This window comes from Lygodium microphyllum, chromosome 27, assembly GCF_053477565.2.
Source record: "Lygodium microphyllum isolate KBCC chromosome 27, Lygodium_microphyllum_v1.1.10, whole genome shotgun sequence".
Lineage (NCBI taxonomy): Eukaryota > Viridiplantae > Streptophyta > Polypodiopsida > Schizaeales > Lygodiaceae > Lygodium > Lygodium microphyllum.
The window spans coordinates 82,618,638-82,631,065 of NC_141161.1; the positions used below are offsets into that span (position 1 = coordinate 82,618,638).

At 38.5% G+C, this 12,428-nt stretch overlaps 1 protein-coding gene across 12 annotated transcripts in view; it reads right to left on the minus strand.

Moving 5' to 3' along the window:
• Positions 1–1,342: 1,342 nt before the first annotated feature.
• The window catches only part of LOC148012533 (uncharacterized), a 156,147-nt gene continuing 145,061 nt past the window's right edge, over positions 1,343–12,428 (minus strand). For all 12 annotated transcript variants that reach the window (XM_087669371.1, XM_087669369.1, XM_087669368.1 and 9 more), the window contains 3 exons: positions 3,269–3,807; positions 2,547–3,173; positions 1,343–2,371 (listed from right to left, as the gene is read on the minus strand). In XM_087669371.1, coding sequence (XP_087525497.1) covers positions 2,185–2,371; positions 2,547–3,173; positions 3,269–3,807 — 1,353 coding nt within the window. In that variant the 3' untranslated portion in view covers positions 1,343–2,184. The remainder of the gene's footprint in view (positions 2,372–2,546; positions 3,174–3,268; positions 3,808–12,428) is intronic.

The window sequence follows — 12,428 nt, forward strand, 5'->3', positions numbered from 1 at the left end:
CCTATTCTTTTTTTGACATAATTCAAACTTCAATCATGGTTTCAATAATCGAAAGTGAGATTATAAGGTTGAAAATCTTATAGAATTAGTGATTGATGAGTTTATCACCCTACTCAAGGATACCATTTTCATCTAATTGAAGCCTCATTTTCCCATTTTGTTTGATTTAATTCGACAAAACCTTCTTAGGTTCAAGGAATTAGCATGATGCATGGAATGATAGTGAGTGCCTAGCTTTGTTGATATGTAAACATCTGGTTGTATAATCCTCACCCCTTAATGTACTTTTAGAGGTATGTATCCTATATTTTTTTGGCTTGAATAATGGATTTGACAAATGAAAGGGGAATATCATGGTTGATGACTTAACAGTAGCAAGTGAGTTTGTGCATGTCATTGCATGATAACATGTTTAATGAAATAGCCTCTCACTGTTTATTACAATTAAAAAAGGATCAAAGCTTGAAGGTATTAATGAACATAATATGACAAAAGAATTCCAAATAGATAAGAACAATAATGCCAATGTATCAATAACTCAAATTTCTATACAACTAGATGCATCTTCAATGATACACAAGAATAGAATGCCTGGTTCAATCAACAATAACATATAATCATATAAACATTAAAAACCATGGCTTTTCACACAACACTTGCATGGATTTTAGCCCCACAAACATGTACTTACTCGAGCCATTGGAAAATAAACATAAATGCATATCACAAAAACGAGCTAACTTACAAATGAATCAAAATGAAAATTCACAAATATGAAAACTACAATAGAATAAATTTATAACACACTTGCACAAACATTAAATAAATTATAATTACATAGACACATCATCAATATAAAAACCACAACCAACTTAACAAACTCAAGTGTATTATGTTTATTAGAAACAAATACAATATAATTCCTAACTCCAATAACTCAACACTTTACACATGGGCAACAATACCATTTTTGCAATGTACAAAGTATATATTTAGCAACAAAATTGAAACACTAACCATATCTCAAACAAAAAACACCACACGGCAAATGCTATATTTCTATTCAAACCACCTAATATCCCAATCACAACCTTGATAACAATCCTAACTACAAAACCAAAAAATTTACTAGATATTGATTACGACAAAAAATAATTGAATTCACCATATTATAAAACATATTTCCAATATACAATAGCATATAACTAATCATGATACCTATAATTATATACTAAACCACTATTGACTACATAGAGACAAACATACCAATACACAAATTAAAAAGAGCACACTTCTACCACTGGAAAAATCACTCACCAGCACACACAATTTAGTAACCAAGGAAAAAAACCAAAAGACACATCCCTATTATGAAGAAAAAACGAAAAACCACATTACAGGATCCTCCATTGCTTTTTAGAAATAGTTTGGCTCCATTAGCTATAGAGAATGGAAAATGGACATCACCAAGACAAAGGCCTTGCAACCAAAACTTCCTAACTCTTCCAATGTACTACAACGGAACAAATTGCAACTCAAATCATATATTCAAAAGGGCAAATTTGCATCTCCTTGATGCTCGGGATGGTACTATAAGAAAGCATACACTGAAACTCTTGATCATTTACAATAAGCCATCAATTAGAGAATTACATGAAAGTTTTAAGGAAACTCGGGGCTGGGGCTGGGGCTGGGGCTGGGGCTATGGCTAGGGCTGAGGTGTTTCCTCTCGAAGGCATTCTTGGTTGGGGTTCTCTTAGCATTCCAGGATCGGGAGCATGTTCCAAGAAAGGTATTCACGGAGCATCTCATCCGATGTTGTGCGAGAGGATATATGATGATGTTATTCAATCTGTCCACGTCCTATCAAAATCTGTCCACATTGATGTGCGTGCCAATTTCAGTGGGCCTCGGAGAAGAGCAACTTCTGCCACCAACTAATTTTGTGGGTTGTCTACCAAACACACACGTTGCAGCTGAAGCTACTACACTCACTGTCCAGAGTCCAGATACCCATCTGCCAAGGAAAGAGAGCCGTCCCAGTTCTCCACACACACGCACACGCACACGCACACGCACACATACATACATACGTGCATATACATCCCGCTTCGACGACGACGACGACGAAAGTCGAAGACACACACACACACACACTCTGTCTCTCTCTCTCTCTCTCTCTCTCTATAAACCACCACGTCCCCCAACTTCCACGGGGGCTCCACGGGCCCTTTGTATTCTTTGCAAGATCCTCTTCTTGATGGCATCCCATCGCGCTGCGTGGAGAGGGCCCTTCGACTCCGCATCCACGACATAAAACACGTCCTCGATGGTATCGTCGTGGGTGGTGGATATTTTGGCTGCCTTGACACTGCAGCAGCAGCGTTGTTGCATAATCATCGCAGCAGAGAAAGCCTTCTTTTAATTGATAAAAGCTAGGCTAGCTATAGTTATTGCAGTTTGGACAAGAAAAACAATTAAATAATAACATGGCAGGCTCGTTACGCATCGGCTCGCACAGAATCCATGCATAGGAAAAGTGTTACCTCACTCCCATGTCGTTGAAAGCCATTGTGATGTCTGTGAGTAGCATGTCCCAATTCAATCCACTGATTGAAACCTCCGTTTCACCATTGCAATTTCTGAAGTTCACCTCGAAAACGGAACATGCGTCTGCTCTGTTTACAGTATCACGCCATCCAACAGATTTTGTGTTGCCAGTGGGAGTTGTAGTAGAATTAGTGGAAGGTGTTGTACAGCCATCAATTAAGAGGGGTAAATTTAACTTGTCCAAACTATCTATAATTTCACCATTCATATCTTTATATTTTCTGCTATCTTCCTCCTTTGCTATTACATCACCAGCTTCAGGTGCCTCAGACTGGCCTTGTGAACTCGGAGTCATTTCTTGGACCTTCTGAATGACTAAATTTAGCCCAGAGTTTCTGGTATCACATTGGGTCGCCTGTATCTCTTCAGCTGTGTATGCATCATCACAATCAACATCAGCACTATGCTTCTCAGATGACAAGACTTGATTTTCTTTCACCGAATCCTCAGTGGGTGTACAATCAGACTGCATAAAAGCCTGCTTTTGTGAGCCCTTTTCTGTCTCTTTACTTACAAAACTGACAGAGTCTGCATCATAGCCGGGTCCAGAGTACAGAAGTCGTCTACAATGAAGCCATGCTAACATTTCAGACTATTAAACCAGATGTTTGATCCGAGTAACTTCCCTGAAATTGAGAGGAGAATTTCAGAAGCTTACCCCGAGTTAAATCTCTCTAAACACACCATTTTGGTCACCTCGACTCCTCTTGCAAGTGGCAAAGTAGAAGAATCGAGTCCAGGTTGGCGCCTTACATGCTGTATGTACTCATTAGAGGCCTCACTGAGTGCATTATCTGCGACAACAAGTGCTCCATCTTGCAGAGTCAAGAGATCAAACAGTCTGATATAATTGCTTGGGTCTCCAGTAAAATATGTGAAATCAATATCCTTTGTTCTGGATATCAGTTGAATGGGATCGCAGGCAATAAATTCTACGAAGTCCATTAGACCTAAATATTTCATGTGATCGTGAACAATATCCTGTTTCTCACCATCAGTATGTACAGAGACTAAGTGACCACCTGTTGCTCGTGCAGCAGCTGCAAGTGCTATTGTTGACAACCCACAACCAATTTGCAAGATTTTTTGTGAGTTGTTTCCCGCTGCAAGTGCAGCAATAAATTCTGCACTAGAAGGTTCGACACCTTGCCGTGAAGAGAAGCCATTCAACTGCTGTCTTTCTACAATTCTCTTGCGCTGCAGCACAAAGAATCACCAAATAGTTGAACAAAAACATCCATCCAGCCATTTAAAAGATACCTCTTAAAACAGTGCTAACATGTTTCATTGAGTTGATAATTTGTGCCCACTATTGAATATAGAGGTACATATATCACAAGTCAATTTAGTCAGGATCTCATATAAAAATTTGGAAGTACACAACAATTGTGTCCAAGTGAGGTCACTTCAGGTTCCACTAAGTGCTGCCTTGATTCTGAACATGTAGCCAAGTCAACAGATTTGATTTAACCATTAAAAAAAATCCTTCTAGACATGAACATGCTGCATTGATAGAAGTATGTGCTGAATGGTGGAGCATGTTGATGCCTGATAGAAGCCACAGCTCATTAGATCAGTTTTGTCACATAGTGGCTACTGTTTGTGTGAGAAACAATTGGCAAGGTCAAGGGGACAAAGCTCGACTGTTGATAGAAGCCATGGCCCATTAGATCAGTTTTGTCACACAGAGGCTACTGTTTGTGTGAGAAACAATTGGCAAGGTCAAGGGGACAAAGCTCAAACTGTTTTGGAAGGGCACACATTCTGGTTCAGGGACAAGGTACATTAGGGCTTACAGGGACACTTGTTGGATGCACTAATTGTTGGCAAATGAACTTTTGTATTCGGATTAACAGCTATAGTTAAAAGAAGTACAACAAAAGGCACTAGGGTTGGTGGTGTAGAAAATACATGGTATAGCGAATAAAATTTGAGCGAGGAGTAGAGAATATACATCAAATATAAGAAAAATAGAAACTTCTTTAATTCCAAACAAATTGATACAAGGATGACTTTCTCCACCAGTGTGCTTCCAATGTGAAGCTTAGATGGTGATTCGAATAGATGATAGGCGAAGAGCTTAAGGGTAGCTGGAAGGACTCTAGTTTGGTGAAAGATAGACCGATAATAGCTTGGGGGAGAGCTTTCTTTTATAGCCCAAGAAGGTAGTTTGATCAGCCTATCCAATCATATTATAAACCTTCCTAGGTAGCCTAGAGAATATTCTCTTTACCGTCGCTCCAAGGGTGCTACTCCCAGACCTCCATCAAGGAAATTGGGGCTTAAATATGGCTTCTCCTTATAGTGTGGCCTTATGACTTAAGAGCACCATGGACTATTTGTGGTACATTACAAGGGTGGAGCATTGAGCATATCTAACACCTCTCCTCAATGTCCACCCATAGGTGATGAACTACATCCTCAGCCCAATGCCGAGTCTCTGCAAGTGAACTCGAAGTAGATCCTTTGTGAGAGCTTGGGTGAAGATATTTGCTCCATTCTCCTTTACTGGATAGTAGATAAGCTCTACTATCCCATCCTCGATTAAGCCATGCACATAGTGATACTGGATTTCAATATGTTAAGTGCATGCATGAAACATTGGATTTCTGCAATGGTGATGTAACTTTGATTGTCATGTCTTAGCATTGTTGGATCTTCATCTTGCACTTCTATATGCCCTAGGATCCTCCTTAACCATGCTGCTTCACATGTAGTAAAACAAGCTACCTTATACTTTGCTTCGGTAGAAGACAATGCCATTGTCGGTTGCTTCTTATTGATACAAGAGAAGATTCTTGAACCCAACGAGAAGCAATATCCAAAAACTGATTTCCTAAAATCGTTGTCATCTGTCCACTTGGAGTTATAGTTTCCTACAAGAGAACTTCTGCGATTGTATGTGATACCATATTCAAGAGTTCCCTTCAAGTATCTGAGCACCCACATCCCTGCTTTCCAATTATTTTCTTGTGGTTTATTTGAAAAAGTATTCAAAATACCAATAGCAAAATTGGTATCTAGCCTGGTGTTGCACAAGAAAGAGAGTAATAATGTGTACTTGTATGTGTATATAATTTGAATCTAAGAAAGATGAAACAATTTAACCTACGCTTGAATGTTGCAAGTCTATGCATTCTCTTCATTTAGTTTCTCCCACATTGAAAAAGTACTTTAATAATGTAAAGTAAGCAATATTTAAGCTCTAAATAATTAAGAACATATGTAATAAGAAGGTCATCCACAAATAGAACAATCACTACAAAATTTTTATTATCTTTGTAAACATATAAGTTAGCATCTGAGGCATATCTTTTGAAGTTTAAGTCTAAAAAGAATTTATCTATCCATTGATGCCATGCTCTAGGGGCTTGTCTTGGCCCATACACTGCCTTCTTTGGCTTACAAACTTTGTTCTTAGAATGAGGGGTCTTAAAACCCGGTGGCTGAACTGCGTATATCTCCTCCTTGAGGTCACCATTCAAGAATGTTGATTTAACATCCATTTGGTGAATTGGTTACTTCTTGTGAGTGGCCACTATAAGTATTATGTGAATAGTGGTCATTCTAGCACTTGGAGCGAATGATTCTTGAAAATCAAATCCTTTAACGTATGAAAATCCCTATACAACTAATCTAGCTTTGTACTTTTGTAAGTTGCTATCAGCCTTATACTTTACCTTCCAGATCTACTTGGTGCCAATAATCTTCCTCTTTTCTGGTCGATCCACCAGCTCGTAAGTGTCATTTTTCATTTTGCTATTATACTCTGCTTGCACAGCTGCTTTTCATGTTGGATTCTCAAGTGCTTATTTCAAGTTTGTTGACTTCTTTACTTCATTCATAATCTTGGCTATCAAGGCCATGTTAACTATGTGAGCAGAAGTCTTTCTATACTCCTTTATTCTCTCAGACCTTGGTACATTTGCCTTTTTCTCAACAATTTTGGACATAGGATTATTGTGATCATAGAGCTGCTTCATCTATCGTGGCAATGGCTTTTTTGGTGGTGCAATTACAGGTTGGTGAACTTTCTCCTCATCTTCTAAAGATGCTTTATTCTCATTGAGAGTAGGGATAGCTCTTGGGATAGATTTATAGTGGACTACTTCGTTGGATGATAAAATGAAGGAACTAGTTATCCTCCTTCACTTTATATGGCTGCTTCTTGAACATCACGTTGCTGCTTGCTATGATCTTCTTTGCCTCTTAGTCATATAATTTGTAAGCCTTTTGCTCATCACTATAACCTAACAATCTACATTTGGTGCTTTTTGGTTTTAACTTGTTTCTTTTATCCTTTGGAATATATCAATAACATTCACATTCAAAAGTTCTAAAGTGTGAGACAAATGGTTGCTTACCAATACATGCCTCATAAGGAGTTTTTCCCTTGAGACTCTTTGTGTAATTTCGATTGAGAATATAGATTGCAGTATTAGCAATTTCCGCCCAAAACTAGTTAGGCAATCCCTTGCTCTTAAGCATACACCTTGCCATTTCTACAAGGATGCGATTTCACATTTAATGCCATACTAATGAGGTGTATGGGGCATCATTAATTAATGCTTAATAATTCCTTTGGTCTTGCAAAAGTCTTCAAACTCCTTTGAGTTTAACTCACTACCACAATTTGTTCTAAATTTCTTTATACTTTGTCTTGTTTCATTCTCAACAAGTTTTAGCTATTCTTTAAACTTACAAAAAACTTGAGCCTTATTATGAAGAAAGTACACCTATATCTTTCTATTGTAGTCATTTACTATTAATATAAAACAATAATATCTCCTTAAGGCTTGTGTAGGCCTTTTACTGCAGAAGTTAGCATGCATCAACTCTAAAGGAGCCTTTCCTTTGTTCTTGCTTTCGTATGAAAATGCCTTTCTTTGTTGCTTGCCTATCATACAAGCTTTACATGGTTCCTTCATTTCAATTACTCCACATAGGTGAATAACCATACCTTGCTTATACATCTCCTTAAATACTACAAATCCAATGTGATCAAATCTTTAATGCCAAAGTTTATTTGCGCCCAGACCAATAGTGGCTATAAGAGCACTTAGCTCATATAGGTTGTTCATTCTTTCTCCTTTGCTGACAACTTTGCCAATAATATCAAGAATTTCTTCACCTATCTTGATGAATCTCATTTTATGAACAAGATCAATTATAGAAGCAATCAATAACCGAATTCTCTTAATTTCTAGAATATACAACATATTTGAAAGCCTTTTGAGTTCACCAATTGCAACAATAAATAGAATAGGACATGTGCTCTCAATAGGACATTTTGCATCATTCCCAACTTTCACAATGATGGATTTTTGCAAAGGTTACATGTAATTGTATAGACCTTTCTTGTTGGTCATGTGATGGGAGGCGTCACTATCCGATACCCATGAGTCTGTGGAAGGTACCTATTGTGCCGAAGAACACACTTCCTCAGTCGCCATGACTCCAACTCTGCTTTAGCTGTATTGGCTATCTTCTTTCCTTTAGTTTTTAAAGTATCATTCTTTTCATTTGCCTTCTTGACATAACAATTTGCAATTGTATGTTCTTTCTTTTTGCAGTATAAGTACTCTTGAAACTTTTTCTCACCTCCCTTCTTCTTTTTGTTACCATTGGTAGAGGAACCACCTTTGCTTTTCGCATTGGCAGAGGATGTAACATCTCCACTATTGCTATCTTCTTGATCTTTAAGCCACAACTTCTCCTTCATTAGTAGTACACAAAACTCCTCAAACGTCAAAGCTTGGGGGTCTTACCTAAGTGTTTAGAGCAATTACCACTCCATCAAACTTTGGTGGACAAATTGTGAGCTCCTTGCTAGTCTTTTGTATCCTAGCGCCAACCATCTAGTCACACAAATTCTTGATCCAAGTGATGAATGCTCCAACTGTCTCTCCTTTAGCAAACTTCTCCATTGCTAGTCGATTCTCTAGGTTCTGAATCCTTGTTTGGTTTCACGTTTCTACTTAGTACTAACTCCTCAGTATCTTGCAAGTCTTTGATGCCTTCGTTGTATGGATAGGGGGTGAGTTGTCATTCTGGGTCGGTCCCTAACACTATCTTCAAAAGCTCATAAGAATCAAGGATAGTTGTAATTTTAAACTTCTACAAAGTGTAGTTTGTACCATTTACATTGTCTTTATTGAAGATTGATGGATGAATTCTTAGTGTTTGAATTGCTGGTACAACAGCACCGCTACCTAATGTGGTAGATGACATTTCTCCTCTTCGCTATTACAACCCTTGTCTCTTGCGTACTCTTCACTTCTTAGAGCCCCTTGGATTCTGATACCATGTAGAAAATATACACTACAGTGAACAGTATAGTCGTCGGGTATGAAAGATATGATACAGTATGGTACCATAAAATATAGTACTAAATGGTACCTTATGATTTTATAAGGTATGGTACAATGTTTAAAGTGAAAATAGCTATGTTATTATAAAATAAGATAAATACATGAATTATGAGGATGGCCCTTGCAATTGCATGCGCTACGTGCAACATGCGATACAACTAGAGTCTAGTACATAAATGGATGATGGATATAGTAGATACAATGATAGTAGATACAAAAAAGAGAGAGCCCTATGGTGAGGCATCACTATCATTATCATCATCAAAACTATTTAAGTGCTCATCAAGAGAGTCTGAAGATGACTTGAATATATCAACATTCACCTACACAATGCTGTAATTATTGTTAAAAAGGTTATTACCAACCTAACCGAGGAGGAAGGCTAGTTCCACCTTGATGTCTCCTTTAGAGAAATGGAAACTAAGGCCCCCTCTTCAATAAAGTAGGAGTACTCCCTTCTTGTGGACTTGGTCACACAATCATGTGTAAAGTAGGAGCTCACATTCAAGCTTGTAAACGGTCAGCATTGTGAAACTGTACATCTACCTCTAAATTTAGGTAGGGCCGATATGAGGTAAATGTCATTTGCCCTTATCCAAGGTCTGATTCTAGTCGTTGCTAGTTACGCTATGTGGCCTGTGCACATTTTTATATTGGCGAGATTCGGCCCATCTATGGTGGCCAATTTCTCATCCATCATCTATTTATAGGCTCACACACTATACGTGTTTCCATCTAGTATTTTTTACACCACATGATTGAAAGTCTAGGAGTCTTGTTTGTCTCTACCATCCTCTTGCTTTCATTTCATAGGGATGTGATTTATCTTTGGAACTCTTTTTTGGCAAGTCCAAGATATTGCATGAGCTGCATTAGGCATGGGCAAGCCCATCAATTGCTAAGGTTCTATGAATCAACAATGAATTAACTAATTTGTAAGTTTGTCCCCACATTTAATTGACTCAAGGTAAATAATGTTAATGTGAATGTTTTGTTAATTTATTAAATTTGGACATGGGCCAAAATTTTGGACTAGGACACTTGACTTTAATAAGTTATGGCTGAATAAGTATGTTTTAATTATCTTTTATGGCTGAATCATTATATTTTGATGTTGAATTAAATTACCTAAAGCAAAAGAAATACACAAAACATGTAAGAATACAGCTTTCTCCACAAAGCTATATCTGGGCATATTGTGGCTGCCATCAGCCGCTCTATGACTACATCTACTGGCCATGTCCTCTCTAGTGCTGATTGTGTTGTCCTTTATGCTAGCATTCTCCATGCTGCCAACATTGTCTACCATGGTGGTGATGCTATTTTAGGATTGGTGAAGGCATTCAGGGACAGGCAATAGCAGATTGATGTAAGGTGAAGGCTGTTGGAAATGCAAGTGATGCTGTTTCCATTATGGTTGATGCAGTTTTGGAGCTGTCTAAGGGGCTAAGGAGCTGTTTGATGCTTTTCTGCAAGGTTTTGTGCTTTTTCGTTGTGATTTGTGGCTTTCGGGAGAGATCTCTAGCAATAGATTTTGTCAGAGAGAGTATCTAGAGTGATCCGTGTTTGGTAAATTGGTTTTGTGGTTTTCAGGATTCATAGCCGTGATGCAGCTTTATTATTTAAAGCACAACTGCTTAGTGCAGTTGACAGGTTAATAAACTCTCTACTGTAGTGGAGACTTTTTTCCACCATGTGAAGAATCTAAGACTGATGCATTGCCGGATACTTCAGAGCCAGCAAAGGGGAGGCAACAAGATACACTAATTTGGATCCTAGTGTGGTTGGGAGACATCCCACTTGATTTCAGTCCATAGTTGGACAACCGACAATGATTCTAGCAGTGCAGAGTGTTCCAGTTTACTAGTCTACTTTTGATTTGGTGCTGAAGTTAATGGACAAGGTTTTCAGTAGTGATGCAAGCACAACAAGCCATTAAACCACCATCTATGCTAATTTTCCTCATTATTGAGAACCTTGCTGCATAATTGCCCTTATTGGTGATCCTACTGTAATTTTATTGACATATATTTAAAAGTGTCTGTACATGGAGAATGGGTCTCTCTCTCCTCTTAAGGTCCCTTTTGGGCTTGAGAGGGGGTGTTGAGCAACTGAAGCATTAGACACACTAGTATTTAATTGTATTGCATTAATTTCAAACTTTACTCTCCATTAACAGCCCCAAAAAGGCTTTATTTGCATTTATTGGTAGCTACTGAACATGATAGGACAGATACTCCAAAATCTCCTATAAATGGGGCATATTGTGGGCATTCTTCACTTCCCCCCAATTCACTCTTCATCGTATCATTCTTCCTAAACACTCTTTGCTACTATCCACACCCTAACTCGGAGGACATCACAATTTTTGAAGCCTCTTCAAGTGCTACATCAGCCCATGCTCCCTTTCCTCAGCCCAGCAACCATCTTCAGAGTGCTAACAGCTCATCTACTTCTAGTGTCAACATGTTACTTGACTCTTAGCCTTGTGTTTGCAATCTACTGTGGCTACCCAGCTTTTCCTTGAGGCTCCTTCAGCTGCCGCCACACCTGGTAGCATCTAAGTTTGTTGCTTGCAAGTCTAATCTTCCATTGTCACCTGCATTCCAGCCAGTCACCCACCTCCTGGCAGCTGTCTACAGTCTGTTTACACTTGCGCTTGCGGCTTGCACCCTAGAGACTCGCTAACAGTTGGTGGTATCTTTCACAGTGTACTCAACCAATTTGAAGTCCTTTTACTATTTCTTTGGCAGCAGGCATATTTGTGTTTTCTCCTCCAACTGGCTACCTATTAGTCATCTTGATAGTAGCCATCATTCTAGAGAGATTACATCATCATCATCATTATCATCACAATAGCTCTTGAGGACTAACTTTCATTCTCTCTACTCTTGTCCATCATCATTCAATATCTTCTTGGGTATCCCTGACCAAGAGAACTGCACTTTGCTCCCTCCATAGAGCATCCTCATCTACAAGTGCTGCTGACTCATCAGCCAGGACATTGCGGTCATCTCCGAGCTCTAATCTGCATCATTGACTCAACTTTGCTCACTTCAAGACCAGTTCGAGAGACACAAACCCTGAGTCTCCATGGTATCAGCATTGCTCACAATTTTGGAATCAATGGAGTTGATTGTGGTTGACCTAGTTTATACTTGAATATGGGAGAGTATTGAGATTAGATAATTTGTTTATTGAGGCATCTACAACAATAACTTTTGATGTGGTCATCACTGAGTGAAACAACCTTGATATTGCATTGTGATATCTTAAGTGATAAGCTTCATTGAGGCAACTGATGAAGATGCTTATTATAAAAATTTCTCATAGCAAGTTTGTTTCACCACCATGATGGCATTAATGAAAACATCAAAATTTTACATGTTTTATAGGCTGCCTGATAGGCTCATAAAGCTACGATAAGCTTGTTATCCTAGTTAAATG